General features: G+C 44.7%; 1 protein-coding gene across 2 annotated transcripts; it reads left to right on the top strand.

Annotated features, from left to right (window-relative positions):
• The first annotated feature begins 497 nt into the window (after positions 1–497).
• Positions 498–22297, top strand: Trim27 (tripartite motif containing 27). Of its 2 annotated transcripts, XM_052727906.1 has the most exons (8): positions 498–1237; positions 2354–2449; positions 4508–4738; positions 10827–10849; positions 14111–14226; positions 14343–14375; positions 15683–15709; positions 21470–22297. In XM_052727906.1, the coding sequence occupies exons 1-8, from the start codon at positions 818–820 to the stop codon at positions 22063–22065; spliced, it is 1542 nt and encodes a 513-aa protein (XP_052583866.1). In that variant the 5' UTR covers positions 498–817; the 3' UTR covers positions 22066–22297. The 2 variants fall into 2 exon arrangements, with proteins under 2 accessions (XP_052583866.1, XP_052583865.1); XM_052727905.1 differs by lacking the exon at positions 15683–15709 and having other exon boundaries at positions 692–1237.
• The last annotated feature ends 725 nt before the right edge of the window (positions 22298–23022 follow it).

Here is a 23022-nt window from a genome sequence, read left to right as displayed (position 1 = left end):
CTGATCATCATCAGCGCTCAGGTCTGGATTCTGACACTCCCCATTTTCACACGAGAAGAAAATGAGGCTCGGAACGGTAAACCAACTCACTCTAGGGTGGAAGAAGTAGAACTGGGCTTCTCCGTTTCTGCCATTCAGAAAAGTTGCTGATAATGCAGCCTTGTTCTAGCAATTGCAAACCCCGGAGTCGGGTGTGTTGCAGAGGGCTTCACACGCAGGGAGGGGCTTCTCTGGTCTCTCCGCCCGGCTTCCCAGCACTTATACAAAGCCATCTTACTTTTAAAGGAGCCGAGGCCTAGGCACCAAGAGGAGACCGACAAAAAGACTCGGGGTCCACAGACGCTCGGAGTGTCCGGACCCCACGGCCAGGGGCACGGTGTGCACACCGCACTGGGCGGCCACCGGCGACCCGCGGACGGAGGACACCCGCCTCCTCGCCGGGAGGAGACGGCGCGCGAAGCCAGGCCCCGCCCCCGGCCCACCTCTTCCGCTCGGCCCTGAGGAGTCTGCGCGGCCTCGGGATCCGTTCCGACGCGGCCACGTTGCCCTGTGAGCCAGCCCGCGGCGCCCGGCTCCCGGCACCCCTCTGCTCGGCCTCCTGCCGGGCTCTGGGGCCCAGGCCTTCCCGCGCTGTCGGCGGCGGGGTGCGGCTGGGCGGGGATTGGCCCGGCCGCCCGAGAGCTCCGCGCGCGTCTGGGATCCCGGCCTCCGAGGCCCCGCCCCGCCCCGCTCCGGAGCGGAGCCGCCGAGCGAGCGCGCCGGGCTCCGCCAGAGCTCGGCTCCGTGCTCATGCTCTGCGGCCCGGTGGGCCCGCGCCATGGCCTCCGGGAGCGTGGCCGAGTGCCTGCAGCAGGAGACCACCTGCCCCGTGTGTCTTCAGTACTTCGCGGAGCCCATGATGCTCGACTGTGGCCACAACATCTGTTGCGCGTGCCTGGCCCGCTGCTGGGGGGCCGCGGAGACTAACGTGTCGTGCCCGCAGTGCCGGGAGACCTTCCCGCAGCGCCACATGCGGCCCAACCGGCACCTGGCCAACGTGACCCAGCTGGTGAAGCAGCTGCGCACCGAGCGGCCGTCGGGGCCCGGCGGCGAGATGGGCGTGTGCGAGAAGCACCGCGAGCCCCTGAAGCTGTACTGCGAGCAGGACCAGATGCCCATCTGCGTGGTGTGCGACCGCTCGCGGGAGCACCGCGGCCACAGCGTGCTGCCGCTCGAGGAGGCGGTGGAGGGCTTTAAGGTAGGGCCGGGCCGGCGGACAAAGGGGCGAGCCGGGGGCTTCCTGGCCTGCCGCCGAGAAAATGGCGAGCCGGACGTGGGGCCCAGCGCCGTCATTTCCTCCCTGTCGGCCGCGGAGCCTCCGCACTCAGACTCGGAAGGAGAACCTGTAGCTGGCCAGGCCAGCGGCGTCCCCACCCCCATCCCTTCCCCCCACCCCCACCCCCACCCCCACCCCCGGCACCCCCCTGTTAACTGCCTCCACGCGTGCGGGCCAGGGACGGCGCGAGGGGACGCTCCCTTGACAAAGGAGATGTACTTGGAGCCGCGTCCACTTGGAGAGGCCTCGGAGACCTCGAACTCGAGCTGGCCCGGGATAGCAAACCGAACGGCCGCTGCTGGCCGGCTGAGTTCACACCAAGCAGTGCCTGTCCCTTAATCTGTGTCCCCAGCACTTCCCTGTCGCCTGTTTTAGAAGCTAATGGAAATGGAAACAGCTCTTTACTGCTTGAGTAAATCTTTTAGGCACTCTGAGACTCGGGAGAGAACAGTCATTATGAGGAGTAAGTGAACTCACAAGACCTGGAGAGACCTTTGTGGACTGTTGAGTAAACACTGGCACGGCTCCACAGAAATGCAAAAATGTTACATATAATGGAGCTCCACAGTGATAATCTATTTTGAGGGCTGCACACAGAGTTATATTTGTTTAAATGTGAGTTCATCCAAATGTCAGTGCTGTTTACAGAGCTGACACCTGTATCATTTCACTCGCTGGTGATAAGCTGTACTTTGGGAAAGTGATGTTTACCGATTCTGTGCATGAGGAAAATAAATCATTTCCTCTGAGGAAGAGGTGCACCTTAGCTTTTGAGCCTTCTCACCCAGATGCCTCATAACTTATGCAGAACCCATCTAGGAACTGGTGGGTGGCTCAGAGTTTAAATAACAATTCGCTAAAGCAGAGCTGTGCTGACCCCTGTGCTTTGGGATCTTCCCAGGAGTGGCATTGTGGTCTGAGGACAATCCAGCTGGGCCTTGGCATCTGTAGTTTGGGTTCCTGTGTGACGAGCAGAGTAACTATTCTGATGTTGAGATCTGTATAATCTTGAACTGCCCAACTGTTTGCTTTCTTCAGGAACAAATCCAGAATCGCCTGGACCATCTGAGAAGAGTAAAAGACTTGAAGAAGAGACGGCGGGCACAGGGGGAGCAGGCGAGAGCTGAGCTCTTGGTAAGGGTCCAGATCTCCATCCTGCAGAGGCATTGCATCTGGATAGTAAACTTCGGAACTACTGTCTCTGGTACTCCTTGAGAAATCTCAGTCTTGGCCAGGGTCCAGTGAAAAACTTCAAACAGCCTATCCCTTTGGTGTCTGTCAATCCCACCACTTAGCTCTGCCACATACAGCTGAATGAGACCTTGGCACCCCTTGCTTGAAAGTAGGTTGAAGAAACTTCTCAGTGATCCTGAGTGGACTGAACTTACATGTACAGCAGTGTCAGCTCTGGAAAGTTTGTCCAGAGAGGTACAACCTCTGGGAATCTAGAATCTTGGGTTTGCTTCTTGGCTCTGACACTAGCCGGTTTAGATGGAGAGGTGGTGCAGCCTTTCTGGGCCTTAATTTCTTTGTCTGTGAAATAGAGAGGTCAGATGAAACCTGTGATTCTCCAGCAGGCTGGTGTTGCCCTTTCTGCCTTTGAAATGGTAAATGGTTTGTTTTGGGCCAAGTCGAAGGCTGAGTGGGAAGGTGGGACAAGGTTGATGAATATTTTTACAGCAAGAAACAGACCTATGCCAGGCAAATTGTTCCTGCCAGGGCGTCAGTCACAACCCCTTTTGGGAACACTGATCTTCAAGGTGTCTTTTAGCTGTAATTTTGTCCATCTAAGATTATATTGTATGCTTTATGCCTTTGAAAGACTTACTCAGCTGAGAAGAGATAGGAGCTTATGAAAAGGGTCTATAACACAAGGTGTGTATGTATCGTGTGCACGTATACGTGCACAAGCGCGTGCTACAAAGATCCCTAGTAAGTGCCTAAGAGGGTTGGTTAGAGGTGTGATGAGGCGGGTGTCGTCTTGGAGCAGCTTAGTTCAGATCAGGTTTGGCAAACTTTCTAAAAGGCGCCAGTAGTAGCTAAAAAGCTTTGTGGGTTTACACAAGCCGAATCACAACTAAATAGCTCAGTTATTGTTCCTCAGAAGCAGCCATGTCTAATACATGGATGAGTGGGCGTGGCTGGATTCTAGGAAATGTTTCTTGACTGTTCTAGAGCCATTTGGTGACCATTTTTTTATTCAGAAATAATTTCACTATGTAGCCCAGGAATGTCTTGAATTCTGAATATCCCTTGCTTAGTCTTCTGGGATTACAGGTATGTACTGCCACACTTATAATTCCTTAGTTAGAAGTCTTGGTTTTTTGCGATGAGTTCTTACATAGCTCAGGTTGATCTTGAATTCATTATAGCTAAAGCTGACCTGAAAGTCCCTGTCTTCCCATCTCCACCTTTCAAGTGCTGGGAATACAGGCATGCACTAGCACACCTGGGAATGCAGGCATGCGCTAGCACACCTGGTTCCAGCTTCCCAGCAGTGGAGGGGTGGGTGGAGAAGGAAAGAGAGCCAAACTGTAATGGACACATTGTGTGGAGAACAGAAAGGAGGACACCTTCCTCAAAGCCAAACCCATAAGCACCCCCAAAAATCATAGGGCATGGATCACGTAAAGGGACCAAGTAAACAAGGCTAGGAAGGTGTGCTTGATCGTTACAGATCACCTCCACAGGGCACACACCTAACCTTCCCACTTTCCCACTTCTGTATGGCTGTTTCATGACTCTGGCAGGCAGGGTATGATCTGATCTTGTCCCTTGATGCTCACGGGCTCCAAGCATGTAGAACCATGTGTCTTATCTCCCCACATGATTACCTGTGCCTTTAGCTCAGCCTAGAAAGCCTACCGAGTTCATGCTTCCACGACATTCTTCATGACCCTGTGTGGACATGGATTTGGGGAAGACGGTTCTTATCCACCATGATGGTGTCTCATGAACCTGACTCTCACTTGACCAAGTACCTTAAGGTCAGGGACTCTTTCTTAGTTACCATTGGAGTAATTCAGTTCATGGTCATTGTGTGTCTGGTGTATAAAGACTGGCGAGAGAGAGAGAGAATCTGTTTTAGTGTGAGATGAAATGATGAGGTCTTGAGGTTAAGTCATTGGGAATACTTTGAAGAGTTCTAGAAGTGAGCCTTTCCTGTTCACTGCCTTTGTTTGTCGTGTGCAGAGCCTGACTCAGATGGAGAGGGAAAAAATTGTTTGGGAGTTTGAGCAGCTCTATCACTCCTTGAAGGAACATGAGTATCGCCTCTTAGCTCGCCTCGAGGAGCTAGACTTGGCCATCTACAACAGCATCAACGGTGCCATCACTCAGTTCTCCTGCAACATCTCTCACCTCAGTGGCCTGATTGCCCAGCTGGAAGAGAAGCAGCAGCAGCCCACCCGGGAACTCCTACAGGTAACCAGGAGAGCCCTGCAGGACAGCTTGGTGGACGCAGCAGGACAGGGCAGCTTCACTGTTGTTGGAAGTTCACGATTCCCTTTGTCCTTTTCGACTGCCTGAGTGTCGGGCACTTCAGAAGGAAAGCCTGTTGTGACTGACACACTCAGTTCTTCAGTTGCACTGTGTCATGGAAAGGGCAAAGAAAAACCTAGTCTCTGGGCCTGTCCTGCACTATGTGGTCTGATCGCGGGCCAGGCCCTTGACACTGTCAGGGCTTCATTGAGCTCATTTGCTCAGCTGGATTATAATAAAGCCTTTACTTTAATATGTACATGGATATTAGCACAACCAGAAGACATCGGGTAGAGAGCAGGTACGTTAGCCTGAGGATGGCTGTAACTTGCCTGTGTTAGTGTAGCTGAGGAAGGCCAGTGTATTCACAGGGCAAGACCACAGTAGCTAATCTACTGCCTGCCCTCCTGTCTTATCTTCCATTGCCACGGGCACTATGGTGGGCACTGGAATTAAGTGGTAGGAAAATAAGCTTTCCTTAATTATGTTTTACTTTGAAGTTCAGACAATAAGTAAATGGTTATCACATCTGTTAATAAATGCCGTTTAAAGCAGGTCATAGGTTAGTACAATAGTACATAGGTTAGTGAGCAAATTATAGCCTGCCATTGGTTTCTGTTGGTGCTTGGAACCAATTAGGTTTTCATATTTTAAAGATGTTTGGGAACCAGGTGAGAATGTTTTTCATTATAGGTGAAACTGTATGAAATTGAGATTAGATGTCTATAAGTTTTTATTAGACATAGCCATGCTCATTCATATATATAACGTTCACTGCTTTTCCATTATCAGTAGTGCTGAGTATTTGTATAGATAGTGAAACCTAAACTGTTTACCATCTAACTCTTCAAGAAAAAGTTTACTCTAGGTAGCACAGTAAGGGCAGACAGCTTAAGCCTTGATGACTGTCGCTCTTTTACTGTTGGAGAGAGAAGGGAGAGTTTGAGGGGCGACTGTTGACCTGTGAGGCAGAATGACCAGGATGGTGGGAGTAGGTGACAGTCTTGATGCAGGGGATGCCCAGCAGTATCAGCTTTTTAAATGACTGATGACTCCACGTAGAGTTGTCACAGTAATAATTTTGAGCAGGAACCATGTTAGAGTTGAAAAGTAGTGACCATGTGAGGCGAGTAGAAACTGTCATAGTTGAAACAAGTATTTGAAGGGTGATGATGGAGAAGATTCCTAGAGACAAGGAGACTTCTGTGCCTTTATCTGGAGGGACTACTTGAAGAAACCTTTTAAACATGGGAGGAGGATGTCTGTGGTAAAGATCAGGTTAGAGAACACGTGGACACAATCCAAAATGATGGGACATCAGAAGTGCATGCTGCTAAGAGGGTTGTGGGGAGAGAATAGCACATTTGCTTCCAGGAGTTCCTCTGCTGTGTGAGAAGAGACGGTTGCGATGTATGGGAAAGCCTCTGCTCTCTGAGGCAGGGTAGGATTGTTTGGTCAATGACAAATTGATGATGACTGATGATCGGTAGGTGTGGCCATGTGATAGGAAGTCAGGACAACCGTGTGGAATCAGTCCTCCCCTTCCTCCTTTGTGTGGGTTCTGGGGCTTGAACTCAAGTCTTCAGGCTTGCAAGGGGCTCTTACCCCCTGGCCCCCAGTGACGATGTATTTATTGGACTGTTCTGCCCTTTGTGGGTGATGTTAGCTGCCTTGGGTCCTCACTGCTCCCATGTAAGTCCTGAGAAACAGAATTGGGCCTGTTTGGTTTGGGATTTTTTTTTTTTTTTGCATGGAAAATATAAATTTCACCATTTCAAAATGTTGTTTCTGTAGCACAAACATAGCATTTTAAAATAATGAATTCAAATATCAGCTTACTATTTAAATCCAGAACACTTTTATCACCACCCCCCAAAGAAGCCCCATTTCATTTAGCAGTCCCTTTCATTCCTTTCTACCTCTAGTCCCTGTATCTGGGTTTTTTACATTTTGGGTGTTCAGTAAAATCATACAATATGTGGACTTTTTAATTCTAGCTTCTTTTACTCAGCGTAATTTTTTCAATATTCATTCTCATGGAATGAATTAATACCTTATCTTTTTATAGCTTAATAATATTCCATTGTGAATATATCCTACTCTGCCTCCTGAGTGCTGGGATTAAAGACGTGTGTACCCAGCTGCTTCTTTTATATAAGATATATATATATATATATATATACATATATAATGATATGTATATATATATATGCATATATAATGATATGTATATATATATATATCGAGAGAGAGAGATAGTATGTTCTTTGGTATTTTGCCTGCATGTATGTTTGTGTACCAGATTTCCCTGGAACTAGAGTTACAGACAGGTGTAAGGTGTCATATGGGTGCTGGGACTTGAACTCAGGACCTCTGGAAGAGCAGCCAGTGCTTTTAACCACTGAGCCATCTCTCCAGCCACTTGTCCTACTCTTTTTTTTTTTTTTTTCTTTTTTTTTTTTTTTTCAGACAAGGTTTCACAGTGTATCCCCGACTTGCCTCAAACTCACAGAGATCTGGAATTATAGATTGCACCCACATCCAGCATGTTTTGGGGGAATTATAATGGGGTTTTGTTTTAGTTTGTTTATTTGAGACAGAGTTTTGCTATATTGCCTAAGCTGGCCTCAAACTCATATGTTCCTGCTTTAACCTCCAAAATGCTACGATTTCATGCCAACACAGCTACCCTCAGCATGTGAGAATAGTTTTTACTATATGGATCATGAAATTGAAGGTGGATGATGGGAGTGTATTGGTGAAATTATTAAGGCCACTCCACGTAGTTAAAAGGAGATTTATTTAATGGTGTAACTTACAAATTAAGGGATAGGTAGGTCGCGGGGTCTGGGGAAGGTGTATCGCAGTCCAGCGGTGTTCTCTGGAGCTCTGCTTGGTCCACCTCTCCAGTCCAGGGTCCCACAACAGAGAGAGCGCCAGCCGATCCAGATCCAGATCTCGGGTCCCCAGGCGCCTCCCTTGGCCCCGCCTTGTAGGCGTGACAGTTGCCGAAGTCTCAATGGGGGTTGGAACTTCCAGATCAAAGCTGGAATGGCTACCCACTACAGAGTGTGTTTGGATCCAATAAGGAGGAGAAGTCTGATGGCTCTCTAGGGCTGTTTAGAGTTATGTCTTTGGAAAAGCAGACTGTCCAGAGGTCAGAAAAAAAAGGCAGATCGTACACCCTCGACTTTTGTTCACTTGTTGGTTTTATGAGATGAAGATCTCATATAACCCAGGTTGGCCTTGCACTTACCTTCTACCTCATTTCCCAAGTGCTACAGTTGCAAACTGTTGCATGCTGTTTGAAAACTTCATTGGAAGTTTTAACCAGTTGAATTAGATAAGAGACAACATAGTCATACAACGGGGCGGGGGCTGGTGTGGCGATTCATACCTGTCTCCCTACACTGAATCAGAAGAATTGCTGTGAGTTCAAAGCCAAGCTAGGCTACAGAGTGACCCTGTCACTTGGCAAGTAGAGGTAGGAGGATGAGACCCTATCTGAGGATGAGACCCTATCTGAGGAAGAAAAAAAGTTGAAAGAACATTCTATAGGAAAATGGGCAAAAGTCACCAAGAGATAAGCTGCAGAATCATAAAGTTGGCCTGTGGAGTAAGCAAGGGTACCAGAAGTGTTATGGAAGTAATGCCTACCAAAACTACACTAAGGTTTCCCTTATCGGTTTGAAGAGCAAGTGTTTGGGATGTTGTTAGATCTGCTGGTGGGAATTCAAAGTTGTCAGACCCAAGTATGAAAATATATACCAAGATGATTTGCCTCAACATTGTGTGTAAGTCCTGGAAATAGTCTAACTTCCAAACCTAAAAGATTGACTTAGTCAGCTAAACACATGCCCAGCAGAATACTATGCCATTTTTAAAAAGAAGAAAGAGAGGTAACTGAGAGGCCTGAAGCGGAAGCACATACCTAGGCAAAGGTAGGAGAATCAATGCAATATTGAGACCAGCCTGGTCTGTACAAATGGTTTCAGGTCAGCCAGGGCTAGCTACATAGTAAGGTCCTGTCTCAAGAGGGTTGAGAACAGGGATAATACCTGTAAACTCATGTGGATGAAAAAAATCAAAATGTAAACTAACTATGGGGCTGGGGAGATAGCTCAGTGGTTAATAATGTTCCTGCCCTTTTGGGAGACCTGAGTTCAATTCCTAACGTTCATATCAGGTGGCTCACAGCTGCCTGTAATTCCAACCCCAGGGGATCCAGTGAGTTCTTCTGGGGTCTTTGTGCAGACAGCGCACACACACAATAAAAATAAAATCTTAAAGTGATAATAGAGTATGATACTTTGTGGTAAGAAAGAGAGATTGGAGATTATATGTGTGAGCTAGTTTTGCAAAAGAAACAAAATCATGTTTTTTTTTTTAACCAAAATAAAAACAGCAATGGGTTACAGCCCATTGAATAAAATAATAATCTATAATTTCTGTTCTTAGGAAGCAGAGGTAGGTGGATCCCCAAGTTTGAGACGAGTCAAGGTTACATAATAAGATGCTGTCTTAAAAAAAGGGGTGGGATGGGGCTAAAGAGACGGCTTAGCAGTTAAGAATACTGGCTGCACTTCCTGAGGACTCAGGTTTGATTCCCAGCACCCACTTAGTTGCTCATAGCCAGCTATAAATCTGAGATCACATGCCCTCATCTGGCCTCTGCCGGCATCAGACATACACAGACATACATGTGGGCAAAACTAGCATACACAAAAAAATAGTAAAATTTAAAAAAACTTTAGAGGGTTGGAGATGGCTCAGAGGTTAAGAGCATTGACTGCTCTTCCAGAGGTCCTGAGTTCAATTTCCAGCAACCACATGCTGGCTTGCAACCATCTATAATGAGATCTCGTGCCCTCCTCTGGCATGTAGGCATACATACAGGCAGAACACTATACATAATAAATAAATCCTAAAAGCAAAAACAAGACAAAAACCTTTAAAAAGTAGAAAAATCCATAATAATAAGGGAGAGATTCTTCAGGCACTGTGTTTAAGTCATATGGAAGAGATTTTAAAGTTAATGAAATACTTTTTGCAACTATCAAGTAAAAAATTTTGACAAGAATTGGTGGGAGGTATGGCTTATTATGGAAGACCTTGAATTTAATCCCTAGTGTTGGGTTTTCTTTAAAAGAAAAAACAGCCAAACTTGTCAGTAGGTGCCAAACCTTAAGGAGAATGATAAGAACTGGAAGGGTCACAAATAGATCACTTACTAATTACAAATGGGAAAATAGTAAGTAATAGGCACAGTCTATATCACCAACTGCTCTACTATTACTTACTACATGTCATAGTAACTAGTGCAGTATTCTGCATTACCTAGGGTAGGGCTAAGTATGATGGTTGTGAAGAATATTAAGTCAGTTATTAAATTAGAATATGTACTGTGATTGAGATTAATGTTCAAATTCCCGAACTTTATTTGTGTATTTATTTGGATTTTTCTGTGAAGCCGTGGCTGTTCAGGAACTCACTATGTAAACCAGGCTGGCCTCAAACTCCACCTACCTTTGTCTCCCAAGTGCTGAGATTAGAGGTGTGCGCCACCACCACCTGGCTTCCCAGACTTTCTAACACAGCTAAAGTTGGGCAAGGAAACATACAGTTCTGGAAAGATAGATGGTAAACAACAGCTTTGTAAATGGTTCTGAGGATGCATATGCCATCTCTGTGTACTATTATAAGAGAAAAGGAGTTAAAGGGCAGTAACCATGGGGAGAATAAGCAGGAGGTCATCGTGTGAATGGCTGTTCTCTTTATTTGTGGTTACTTCACAATTGTTTTAAAAGAGTATACTGTACATGCAGGCCGCTGAGGCCCGAGAGTAAAGTGCCTGAGTTAGTACATCCTTACTCCTCAGCCTGATGTCTAGGTCCTTGAGTTTGAATTCTGCCCCAGTTAATCTTGACTAGTGTCTGGAAGAGGGCGGGCCCGTCGCTGGGTTTTCAGTGACCCTGTGGAGAAAACTCAAGTTGTATGTAGGTCTCATGGTTTTCTTTCTTTTCTCTTGCAGGACATTGGAGACACACTGAGCAGGTACACTTTTCTGTCCTTGTGTTGTAAACCAAAACTATGGACCAGCATTTGTGAATCCGAATTAGAGACTAGCGCCTGAGAAGTAGATGGCTTACTAAGTGCTGTCTGTCACTGAGGAGTCTTACTGCTCAGAGGACTAGAGAACTTTAGCTCCTCAGTAGAACTTTAGAACTTGGCTGAGCCCAATGGAGTATACCTTTAATCACTGTACTTTCAAAGCAGAGGTAGGTGGATCTTTGTGAGTTCGAGGCCAGCCTGGTCAACATAGTGAGTTCCAGGACAGCCAGAGTTAAGTAGTGAGACCCTGTCTCCAAAAAAAAAAAAAAGAAATCTACGTTGGAACTTTTGACAAATTGATGTTGGAGTGAGGAGAGTTCGCTTGTGAGGTGCTGTGGTTTAGATGTAAGGACAGTTCCAGAGCTCGACAAGAGTGCAAGAGCAGATTGGGACTCTTGCTTCCTGCAAATTTCAGAGTTTTTTCCATCTTCTTCTCTCATTCTTTAATATAATGGGGGAAGTAGGGCCTAAAGAAGATATGGCTGGCTTGGAGTTATGTAATTATTGGTGGGTCACATGGATTCTGGTTGTAGCCATTTCTCTACTGTGCTGTCAGATGGAAAGTGAGTGAGTGGAGCTCAGTGCTAGGACATGTGTTTGCCATAAACAAGCCTAGGATTTGATTGCCAGTGCTAGAAATGGAGGAGATCGAGGAGAGAAAGACCAGACCAGAAGAAAGAGGGAGAATTTGGAGCAGGCAAGAAGACGAGACAGCTGCAGGACAGATGTTTAGGCTTTGGAAAGATCATGTTTAATATGGGGTACCTACAGGATGAGACTGACTTTGACAAAGCTGAATTTGGAAGTTGATTAAGCTCCTTCAAAGGAAAATGCAGTTTGATGGGTTGGCTGGGAGATGCATGCAAATAACTGTAGTCCTCAGAGCTACTGAGATGAAGAGGAATTGGAGTTGTAACAGTCCCATTTGGGTGGCCAAGAAAGTAAGGCTGTGTCTGCTGGATTTGGGTTTGGTTTGGTTTGGTGTTATTTTGAGATAAGGCCTTCTATAGTAGGCTAGTTGTGAATTCGGATCCTCTTGCTCCAGCTTCGTACATTGAAATTACAGACATGAGCTACAATGCCAGTTTTGTGTTTTGTTTTGTTTTTCCCTTTTCTGTACTACTAGGTATTGAACCCAGGTCTTTTGACATGCCAGAAATGAGCTCTACTATTAGTCCATTTGCCCTACTCTTTTATTTTCCGGTTTTTGATGCAGAACTAGGATGGCAGGCCATCAACCTTGCATGAAAGTCGCTATCTCAGACCCTAGAAGTTTGTAAAGAGTAGGTTACCGCAGAAATAGAGTTCAGCAGCTAAGAGCTCTTGCTACTCTTCCAGAGGCTGAAGTTTGTTTCCCAGCACCCAGCTATAAGTTGCCTGTGATTCCAGATCCAAGGGATCCCCTTTCTACCGTCCACAGGCACTCAAAGATGTGGCATGCATACACAAACATACACACACACACACACACACACACACACACACACACACACATAAATAAAATTAACTTTTTTTTTTCTTTTCTTTTCTTTTGGAGACGATTTCTCTGTTGTAGCCCTGGCTGTTCTGGAACTCACTCTGTTAACCAGGCTGGCCTCAAACTCCGAGATCTGAGATCTGCCTGCCTCTGCCTCACCAGTGCTGGGATTAAAGGTGTGTGTCACCACTGCCCAGCCTATAAATCATTTTTTAAGAAGAACATAGGGATCTGGAGAGATGGTTCAGCGATTAAGAGCTCTGGCTGCCCTTCTAAAGGTCTTGAGTTCAATTCCCAGCACCTGAATTATGGTTGTGCACCATCCATCTATAGTTAGATCTGATGCTCTCTTCTGACATAAAGGTGTACATGCAGAAAGAGCATTCATATACATAAATAAATAAATGTTTCCAAAAAATAGATTTGGCTCTATGAGTTTCACTGACATAAGGTTTAAGCATAATAAAAATTTTATAAGGAGTTTGTAGATAGCTACATCTAGCTCTGTAGTTGGTGTGGTGGTGCCAGTGGTCTTCAAAGGCTGATTTCTTCCCATTTTACCCTGCCTGAAGTGTGGTCCTCATTTAGACCAAGAGAACTGTGAGAATGCCAATGAGGTCTATGCTGATTTACAGAAAAAGTATTCAATTATTTGTGTGTGTATGTGTTGCATGTGTGGTTTCACATGCATGATAGATGAGTACACACTACAACACATATAGAGATCAGAGGATAACTCGTGGGTCAGGAATTGGTTCTCTTTCTACAGTATGGGTTTAGGGAATGCCCTAGTGCAGCAGATTCCTTTACCTGATGAGCTGTCTTCCCTGACCCTTTAAGCAGATTTTTGAAAATTCTGTTAGATGCTTTTTAATCTCTCATTAGCTACAACTCAGTCATAAGGTCACAGGTGGAAGATTGACCCTCCATGAGCTACAATGTGTGGAAGATGGGAGGAGGCAAGTCTTTGCTTTACAGTCCCTTTTTTCAGAGGTTAGGAAATTGGGTCTGATCCCTTACACAGAACCTCTCTGTCTAAAGATGGCCTTCTCTCTGTTTGGGAACCTGAAGATTCTAGACAATTAATTGCTCACAAGGGCTTTTGTCATAACACTTTGCTTTCTGGCCAGGTCAGCCTCATAATTCATTTCAGTATTGAAGACTTGCTCTTTTGTCTGCTTCATTTTGGAAGGTTTGTATTATTTGTTTGTTTTTTGTTGTTTTTGTTTTGTCTTTTGATTTTTCAAGACAGGGTTTTTCTGTGTAGCCCTGGCTGTCCTGGAACTCTGCCTTGTAGACCAGGCTGGCCTCAAACTCAGAGATCCGCCGCCCGCCTCTGCTTCCCATTTGTTGGGATTAAAGGCTTGTGCTGCCACCACCACCTGGTTCTTTTGGAAGTTTTAAGACAAGATCTCACTTTGTAGCCCTGGACAACTTGAAGCAAGCAGTGATCCTCGTGTTCCTGCCTCCTGAGGACTGGAATTGCAGGGAGGAGCCACTGCACCCCCTGAAGACTTACTATTTGCAAAGCCATGAGCTAGTGCTCTGGGAGAGATGAAAATGAGCAAGATTATCTTACTTTCATCTCTAAAGGTGATTTAGAGGAAAGTTGTAAAAGCTTGCAGTAGCTGGTTCTAAAGACTGCCCACTAGTGTTGGACAGAGTAGCCAGGCCCTGGCAAATTGAGGGAAAGGAATCACATATGGTTTGTTGTTGTTTTATTTTAGAGCTGAAAGAATCAGGATCCCTGAGCCCTGGATCACACCTCCAGATTTACAAGAGAAAATCCATATTTTTGCTCAAAAATGTCTGTTCTTGACAGAAAGTCTGAAGCAGTTCACAGGTAATATGAGGAGAGGAAGTGGGTTTGTATTCTGATATCTGTATGTTATCACCTGATGATGCATTTTCTAACCAGACAGAGTAATACAAACTGAATCTCTTCTCTTTTGTCCTTAGAAAAAATGCAGTCAGATATGGAGAAAATCCAAGGTAAATTTGCCTATTGACTGGGCTCTTGATGTTTGAAGTTTCTTGGGAAGAAGCTGAGTATATTGAGAGTTCAGGAGGGTCAGTAAGATGGCTCAGTAAGTGCAGTCCTTACTGTGCAAGCCTGTTGACCTGAGTTTGAAACTTGGAACCTACATAAAAGTGTAAGGAGAGAGCAGACTCCACATGTGCCACATGATTTATGACAGCCCCCCCCCCACACACACACAATCATCATCATCATCATCATCATCATCATCATCATCTGCTTCCCTACTTTACATTATTGATGTTTTCGTTTGAGTTTTGTTGAGACAGTCTTAATATGTAGCCCAGTCTAGCCTCTTCCTCACCAGTCAGCTGCCTCAGCCTCTGGGATTACACATGTGCCATGCCTGCACTCCACAAGTACATTTAGTTCAGTGGCTAGTTCAGAAGTGGCTTTCCTCAATCTGACTCTTGTTTATTTCTCTTCCTCTTCCTTTGCCACTTCAAGGACTCTTGTGGGAAATCCCTGGCCAACTAGAAATCCCACATAAATTAATGATGACTGGGTGTCATTTGAGCCACTCAGCCTCTACAGCAGACGCTGTGTACAAATGGAGTTGTAAATGTCTATGTCATGCACAGTTTGCCTTTGCAAAGTCAGGTGGCTCTCTGGAAGGTGGAATTCTTGATCGTGACTCAGTCTGATACTATGTTCTACCAAGTTCACACATGTTATCTGTATAGCCAGGGTTTCCAAGCCCTCCAGTCCTAAAAATTCTTCCGTGAGCAAAGCATAATGGTCATCGTAATGTAAACCTAATACTTGGACAGCTGATCAGGGATGACTGCCATGAGTTTGAAGCCAGCCTGGGCCATATAGTGAGCTTCAGGTCAGCCTGGGTTACATAGTAAGACTGTCTTTTTTAAAAAAAAGAGCCGTGGGGTGGTGGTGCATGCCTTTAATCCCTGCACTTGGGAGGCAGGTGGATCTCTGAGTTCGAGGCAGGCTTGGTCCACAAAGCAAGTTCCAGCTGAAGGCCAGCCTGGTCTACAAATCAGGTTCTAGGACAGCCAGAGCTGTTATACAGAGAAACCCTGTTTTAAAAAACAGAAAAAGAGAGAAAAGGAAAAAAATTCATGGGTAGATAGCAGATATGGATTCAAAACTGTGAACAAAGAAATGAATGCCCAGTTGACACAAGGGTTCTGAAATACTAGTAGATTCCACTGCTCTATGATTTTTAACCAGATTAGGTTCACTTAACGTGTTTCCTAGAAAGACACACAGGTTCAGTAACATCTTCTCTTTCTTGTTCTTTCAGAATTGAGAGAGGCTCAATTATATTCAGGTACGTGCTAGAAGACAAACAGTGTTGGAGAAAGGAATAAAAGCTCTCTGAACCTCACCACTGTTACAAGTGGTTTGAGACTGCCTGAGTTTGGATCCTTTAGTTGCGTATGTACAAATAGCATATAGCCAGAAGCCTCTGGTTGTTTCTATGTGCTTTCTAAAGTGACATCTTTGTCACTTTAAATAATTGTGGCATTCTAGAAACGTGGTTCTCCAGAAACAGAAAGATCCCAATGTGGTCTGAACCTTCCCAACCAGTGTCTGGGGCAATGTGCTGTTTGCCATAAACAGAAATGATTGAATCAGCTCTTATTTTCCGTGCTGGTTAGTCTGGGGGTCTTAGCCTTTCAGCAGTGTGCTCTGGGCAAAAATCTGACAACCCCTCGACATCCGTCTTTAACTTATGATTCAGAGACTGAGTCAGTCTGGTTCCAGGAAACCCGAATCTGAGGTGTGTTTACTTCTAACCTTTAGTTACTAGGTCTTCCTTAATTGGAACAAAGGCTGTTATCAATGTTTATTTATTTATTTATGCATTTTAAGTATTTAGAATACATGTATATATGTGCATGTCTGCTGTTCACAGAAGCCAAAAAAGATGTCAGATCCCCTTGAACTAGAGTCACAGATGATTGTGAGCCACCATGTAGGTGCTGGGAACAAAACCCAGGTCTTATGCAAAGGCAGCAACTGCTCTCAACTGCTGAGCCATCGCTTCTGCCTTTGATGTTTGTTTCTTTGAATACTGGCTGAGTATGTCACATGTTAGCACAGCCTAACATGTAAAACACTTTAGAGAGCACCATTCTGCCCTTGGAATTTAGTCTGGTTGGAGATAAGAGGTATACTCATGACACAAGAAAGACAAGTTGTGGCTGGACATACAGCTCATTGGCAGGTTGTGAACCTTGTGTGTGTATAAGGGCCTTTGATAAATCCATAGCACCAAAAAAAGTAGATGAGAGTAGATCGGTCACTTTTGCAGACAAATTGTTGAGCCAAGGGCCACCTTGCCTGTAACCTATCATGAATTTTTTTTAATGTTTATTTATTCTTTGAGAATTTCATTCAATATATTTTGATCATGGAATCCAATTTGTGTTGACTGAGCATGGAGCCTGACCTGGAATGTAGTTGATACACCCAGTATCATCCTGTTGAAGAGAATTGATTTTCCAAGCACCTATCAATTGCGAATAGCTTCTTTGCTAGGGGTGGTACTTCATGCCCACTTTCCCACCTCCATGCTGGAATTTTGTCTGGTTTGAGCTTGTGCAGGTCTTTATACATGCTGTCACATCATATGTGTGTTTATATGTGCATCTGCCCTGTTCTGTTGGAAGACAGTTTCCTTGAAGTCATCTACCACTTCGCCTCTTAAAATCTTTCCACCCCTTCTTCTCTGCATAGACTCCTGAGCCTTGAGAGGAGGAATGTTATACAGACATACCGTTTAGGACTGAGCATTCCAAAGTCTACACTGACCATTTGTGGATCTCTGTGTTAATTACTATCTATTGCAAAAGAAGCTTCTCTGATAAGGGTTAAGCAGTGCACTTATCTATGCATATAGCAGTGTGTCATTAGTAGTCACTTTATTGCACTGTTCATTTAGCAGAATAACTGTCCCCTTGGACCTGTGACCTATCTAGCCTTGGGTTCTTAACCTCAGTGACAGCGTCAAGTATGGGTTCCATCTTATGAACGTAAGGTGGTTGGTTATTCCCGTAACATTTTTGCCACTATTCACCAGTGGGCATGTCTTGCAGGCAGATCATTATTACAGTTCCCAGGGTTCTGAGTAGGGTGAGATGGATGATTACTTTTCTCCTCCAGTAGTATGTATAGCACCTAATGCCAGCAGGTAGGGGTGAAGCTTCCACTTGAGCACCAACTCAGTTTCTCCATGTTCTGTGATATAAGTATGTAGTGTCTTCAGCAACAGGGACTTACCATCAAATTATTGAGGATAGCCAATAACAATGGCCTGTAATGTGAGGGGAGGGGCAGTTGAGACACCACTGAGCAACAACTCAAGAAAGATTGACTCATTCATAGTCCCGGGTAGGGGTTTTTAGTAGTTTATCTACTAAAAACAGGGTTTCTCTGTGTAGACCCGGCTGGCCTTGAACTCAGATGCACCTGCCTCTGCCTCCCAGGTGTTGGGGTTAAAGGCATGCACCACCACTGCCCGGTTTAAAAAAAAGTTTTTTTTGATGCTATTGTAATGGGTTTATTTCCCTAATTTCTTTCTAAGTATGTTTGTCATTTGTATATACAAAGACTACTTATTTTTGTGTATTAATTTTATATCCTGCTACATTGCTGATGTGTTTATCAGCTGTAGAAGTTTCCTGATGGACTCTTCAGGGTCTTTTATACATAAAACATTATGTCATCTTCAATTATCGGAGCATAGTGGCACACACCTTTAATCCCAGCACTTGGGAGGCGGAGCCAAGCGGGTCTCTGTGAGTTCGAGGCCAGCCTGGTCTACAGAGTGAGTTCCAGGATAGGCTCCAAAGCTACACAGAGAAACCCTGTCTCGAAAAACCATTTTTTTAAAAAAAATTATGTCATCTTCAAATAAGGATATGATGAATCTTCCTTTCTGTTTGTATCCCCTTGATGCCTTCGGTGGTTCTAGTCCTCTAGCTAAGACTTCAGTACTGTACTGAATAGCTATGGAGAAAGGGGATGTCTGTCCTGGCAAAGGAAATGTTTTCCTCCATTGGTGCTGGTCTCTGGTTAATCACAGCTGATTCTTCAGCTCCAGATGACCAGACACCACTCATTCTTAACACAAAAATACCACACAGAGGACCACAGTAGAGTCTTGGATTCCTCCAGCAACTTCACAAGCCAGGCCTCCGTCATTTGCATTTCTCTGGACACTCTTGCCTTCCAAGTTCAAACAGAACAGCACACTGAGCTGTGCATACTCAAAGGTTTTTCCAGCCTAAAGTTCAAAGGCAATCACTGTCCTCCCAAAAACACATGGTCAGGTCTGTATAGCAATTTCCCCCTTCTGGTACTGTAGACGAATTTCTAAACTTATTAAATAAGAAACATAGAGCCAAATACAGGGGTGAAAGCCACCAACTAACCTTAGCTCACCACGCCTCCTTAGCTTCTCAAGAGAACCAGCTTCTTCCTGTCTAACCTGCGCCTTTATTGCCTTGCTGTTCTGTCTTCTCATTGGCTCTTAGCCCAGCCACCTCACTTCCTTGTCACTGCCTCTCTATACAGACCTCCAGGTCTCTATGGTTGGTACTGGGATTAAAGGCGGGTGTCACCACCCTTGGCTGTGTCCTTGAACTCAGAGACTCTGCCTGCTATATGATGGATTAAGGGCATGTGCTACCACCACCTGACTTTTGTTTATGGCTGGCTATCTATGTTCTCTGATCTCCAGGCAAACTTTATTTATTAACATACAAATAAAATATCACATTTCCCCTCTTTTTCTAATAAAAATAAAAAATAATAAAAAAGTTATAATTAATATAAGAAAAACTATATACAATAAGCACAATAACTATATACAACATCTACAAGCAATAAATACATCAACAGTGTCTAGTCCATTTGCATTTGACAAACTCAGAGAAAATATTTCATTATCTATCCTAAATTGGTAAGTCTAAAATGTATCTGAATCACTTTCTTTCCTAACTTATATTACTAACAGAGAACTATCTTATAATGTCGCTCAAATTTATATACTTACACTTCTTTAGTGAGTTGAGTTTCTTTTTTGAAATTCTTAACAAGGAAAACTATATAAATATCTAATCTTCAACTCCCTCAGAGACCCAAGAAGGAAATAATATTGTCTAGTACAACAGGAAGTGCAAACAAAATGTAAATTGACAGAAATAGCCAGCTGTCTGGATAGTCACCTGAGGCTTTTTCACAACATTGGGGTATCCTCTTTAGCCTATAGACTTAGCATATCTACAGACTCATTTGTGAAGTAGGATGTACACAAGGCCTACAGCTTGACCTCACATTCAGTGCGAGTAGTCCATGTACCAGATAAACCTGAATTTTACCAATGTCCTGTCATGATTTAGAATTTTAAATTTTGGAAATTGTTGGTGTTTCTGTCTTTGTTAGAGCTTCTGTTGTGAGAGGAGACAACTATGGCCACAAATAACCTGGGGAGGAAAGGGTTTATTTCTTCTTGTGCTTTCAGGTAGCAGTCCATCATTGAGGGACAGTCAGGGCAGAAACTAATGCAGAGACCATGAGGAAAGCTGCCTACTGACTCCCCATGGCTTGTTGAATCTGCTTGCTTGCTTGCTTGCTTTCTCTCTGTGTCTGTCTGTCTCTCTCCTCCCTTTTTTTTCCTTTTCCAGAGCTGAGGACTGAACTCAGAGCCTTGTGCTTGCTAGGCAAACACTCTACCACTGAGCTAAGTCTGCTTTCCTGAACACCCCACATCCACCTATCCAGGGGTGATATGAATTATCCACAGTGTTAGATTAAAAGCCAAAGAGCAACAGAGTAATCTGCTTTAAGACAAACCAGGCAGCCAGGTGAGGTGGTACACACCTTTAATCCCAGCGCTTAGTGGCAGAGGCAGTTGGATTTCTGAGTTCCAGGCCAGCCTGGTCTACAGAGTGAGTTCCAGGTCAGTGGGACCTATGTAGAGAGATCTCGTCTTTATTAAAACAAAACAAAACAAAAAACTAGGCAGAGGCCAGATGTGGTAGTGTATGCCTATAACTCCAGCAGTTGAGAAGCTGAGGCAGGGCAGTCAGGAGCTTACAGTCATGTTTTGCTATGTAGTTTGTTTGAGGCTAAGGTATCTGATCTGCACAGATTGTCTCAGAAAAGGAAAGGAGAAAACATGAAAAGGGTGTGGGTGTGCAAGACAGAATCTGAGAAGAAATGAAAGAATGATTTGAAAGATGGCAAAGCGGGCAGATTCTCAGTTCTTTAACCAGAATTCTGAACTCCAGAATATCTGTAAACCAAAATTTCATTGGTTGTTTTTCAGTAAATTTATTAAAATAGCAATTCCTGGGGCTGGAGAGATGACTCAGAAGTTAAGACACTGGCCGCTCTTCCAGAGGTCCTGAGTTTAATTCCCAGCAACTACATGATGGCTCATAACCATCTATAATGGGATCTGACGCCCTCTTCTGGTGTGCAGGGGTACATGCAGACAGAACACTGTGTGCATATAAGTAAATAAATCTTTAAAAAAATAGCAACTCCTGAATTTATGTGACTAAGAGCCTCTGTCTGTTGTGATATGACTATGTATGTTTCCAAGCATGTCTGTTGAGGTTGATTGTACACTGCAATGCTAGCCTTCGCTGTGTATATTGGTAATATTCAGCTTCATCTTAAGCTGTTGGCCACCAGGATTTTCAAATTCAGGAATTAGGCGTGTATAAAGAAGCCTCAGCTGCAGTCTGTGATGGAAATTCAGTCTTAGGGGAGAGGAGGATGGGAGTCACTTGTGTTGCTTTCACTGTTATCCAACAGGGGACCAGCTAATTTAATGACAGAGTGCTGTATAGCACCATGTGACCTAGGCTGGTCTAAACTCGTGAGGATGTTCCTGCCTCAGTCTCCTGAGTGTGCCACCATGCCTGGTTCCAAAAGTGATTTTTGAAATATACAGTTTTATGATGTGTTTGATCATAAAATGAATGCTGTGTTCTAGGGGAGTAGGCAAAATGCCAGATGGTCTTGAGTGGGCTCTTCTGGCTTTCAGCTGACCATCCCCTCTTTGTTTCTACAGTTGATGTGACCCTGGACCCAGACACAGCTTACCCCAGCCTGATCCTTTCTGATAATCTTCGCCAAGTACGGTACAGTTACCTCCAACAGGACCTACCAGACAACCCTGAGCGGTTCAATCTGTTTCCCTGTGTCTTGGGCTCTCCGTGTTTCATCGCTGGGAGACATTACTGGGAGGTAGAGGTGGGAGATAAAGCCAAGTGGACCATAGGTGTCTGTGAAGACTCAGTGTGCAGAAAAGGTGGAGTGACCTCAGCCCCCCAGAATGGATTCTGGGCAGTGTCATTGTGGTATGGGAAAGAATACTGGGCTCTTACCTCCCCGATGACTGCCCTCCCCCTTCGGACCCCTCTCCAGCGGGTAGGGATTTTCTTGGACTATGATGCTGGTGAGGTCTCCTTCTACAATGTGACAGAGAGATGTCATACCTTTACTTTCTCTCATGCTACCTTCTGCGGGCCAGTCCGGCCCTACTTCAGCCTAAGCTACTCGGGAGGGAAGAGCGCAGCTCCTTTGATCATCTGCCCTATGAGTGGGATTGATGGGTTTTCTGGTCATGTTGGGAATCACGGCCATTCCATGGAGACCTCCCCTTGAGGAAGTGAACGTAGACCACAAGTGCTGTTGGCTGTAGTGCTACCCCAGGCACAAGGGATCTTGTTGTCTTGTCAATTCCTGTCCATCACAGTTGGGTGTCCTTACCATTTTCCATGCCCTTACCGTGAGAGACAAGATGTTCATGGTCTCTACTACACTTTTCCTTCCCCTGCAGATTGTGAGATGTAATGAGAAGTATTGCTATTTCCCAGAAATAAAAACCAGATTCCTCCTCCTGTGTTTCACTTTTTTTTTTGTTTTGTTTATGTTTTTTGTTTTTACACATGACTGAAGTAGATAAAGAATATGGATAGGATTTAGAGAACCACTTGCGAGGTTCCTGTCCTGGCTTTTCTCAATAATGGACTGTGATGTAAAAGTGTAAGCCAAATAAACCCTTTTCTCCCAAGGTGCTTTTGATCAGTGTTTATCACAGCAACAGAGAAACGAAGACAGAAATTGGTACCAGGTTTGTGAGCTGTTGCTGTGATAGACCTGGCCTTGTTTTGGGAAGGACTATGGAAGTGTTTTGGACTTTGGTTTGGAAAAGCCATTGCATATTAGAAGTATAATGTGCTGTGGGAGCTTGGAAAATAAGAGTGTTGAGAGAATGCAGATGATGGAGACCTGACTTGTGAAGTTTCAGAGGGAAGCAAAAACTATTGGGATCATTTGTGTAATGTATTTGAATTAAGAATGTGTGATTTCTGGACAGCTGGGCCTTAAGAATTGGCTGTGAATAAACAAGAGACCAGCACCACTGAAGTGAAACCTTTGCTTTATTGGGACAGTCGATGCTGGTTAGCTGGGGCTGAAGATCAGCTGATTAACACAAGGCCAGCACTGTTGAGGTGAAGTCTTCTGGGAAGTATTTCCCTGAGGAAATACTTCCACACAGAAACTGGGCCAGAAGAGGCTAATTCTGCCTCTCAAGTTAGTAGCAAAAGTTGGTAATGT

This window comes from Peromyscus californicus, unplaced genomic scaffold, assembly GCF_007827085.1.
Source record: "Peromyscus californicus insignis strain IS unplaced genomic scaffold, ASM782708v3 Scaffold_8__1_contigs__length_139910024, whole genome shotgun sequence".
Classification (NCBI taxonomy): domain Eukaryota; kingdom Metazoa; phylum Chordata; class Mammalia; order Rodentia; family Cricetidae; genus Peromyscus; species Peromyscus californicus.
Note: the sequence above shows the minus strand (reverse complement) of the source record. Positions and strands in the feature narration are given on the sequence as shown.

Bases quoted from the DNA above. Each gene is read 5' to 3' on its own strand.
- Trim27 (XM_052727906.1), top strand. From the start codon at position 818: ATGGCCTCCGGGAGCGTGGCCGAGTGCCTGCAGCAGGAGACCACCTGC. The intron at 1,238-2,353 runs GTAGGGCCGGGC...TGCTTTCTTCAG, and splicing joins AGGCGGTGGAGGGCTTTAAG to GAACAAATCCAGAATCGCCT. The intron at 15,710-21,469 runs GTACGTGCTAGA...TTGTTTCTACAG, and splicing joins AGAGGCTCAATTATATTCAG to TTGATGTGACCCTGGACCCA.